At 66.7% G+C, this 735-nt stretch overlaps 1 protein-coding gene across 1 annotated transcript in view; it reads left to right on the top strand.

Moving 5' to 3' along the window:
• Positions 1–735, top strand: part of ENH_00083690 (hypothetical protein, conserved) — a gene marked incomplete at both ends in the record, with an annotated part of 4480 nt that continues 3745 nt past the window's right edge. Inside the window, 2 exon segments of the mRNA XM_013583464.1 lie at positions 1–282; positions 695–735. The exon segment at positions 695–735 is cut by the window's right edge and continues 39 nt beyond it. Coding sequence (XP_013438918.1) covers positions 1–282; positions 695–735 — 323 coding nt within the window.

The following is a 735-nucleotide window of genomic DNA, read 5'->3' as shown; positions in this document are numbered from 1 at the left end:
ATGGCTTCCCCGTCTTACTCCCCAGGGGCCCCCCGGCGCTACAGGGGCCCCCGCCACCGCTCAAGAAGCCCCTCTTATGACGAGAGGGGCCCCCACAGGGGCCCCCCCAGGGGCCCCGAGAGGGGCCCCCACAGGGGCCCCTCCCGGGGCCCCTCGGGGGGCCCCTCGGGGGGGCCCCCCAGGGGCCCCTCGGGGGGCCCCTCGGGGGGCCCCTGTGTCGTCTTGGTGGCGAACCTTCCGAGGGATGTGACCTTTAGAGAAGCGGAGACTCTTTTGGACGAAGTGAGCAGCAGAATAAATCTTTTGAGTTAATTTTTTGACAAATTAAATCAATTCTAATTTGCTTTTACTCCCCAATACTGGACCCTTCAACTCCCCTTTAGTTCCGGGCCAAAGCCCCTTCAAAAAGGGTACTTGGGGGCCCCCGGGGGGCCCCCGGGGGGCCCCGGGGGGCCCCCTGGGGGCCCCGGGGGCCCCCAGGGGGCCCCAAGGCGCAGTCAGGGGCCCCCGGGCCCTGCTGGTGTTGGCAGCAGCAGTGCTGCTGCTGCTGCCTGTTTGCTGCCATTTGAAATTGCCTGCAGCTCTTTAGCCTCCCGCGGCTCCAGTGGCTGCTGCTGCTGCTGCTGCTGCTGCATGCGTTTGCTGCTGCTGTGCTGCTGCTGCTGTGCTGCTGCTGCTGCTGCTGCTGCTGCAGTTTGGGCGTCTGGCGGCGCTGCCCAGTTTGGACCGTCTGCG

This window comes from Eimeria necatrix, genomic scaffold (assembly GCF_000499385.1).
Source record: "Eimeria necatrix Houghton genomic scaffold, Enh_scaff943, whole genome shotgun sequence".
NCBI lineage: Eukaryota > Apicomplexa > Conoidasida > Eucoccidiorida > Eimeriidae > Eimeria > Eimeria necatrix.
Note: the sequence above shows the minus strand (reverse complement) of the source record. Positions and strands in the feature narration are given on the sequence as shown.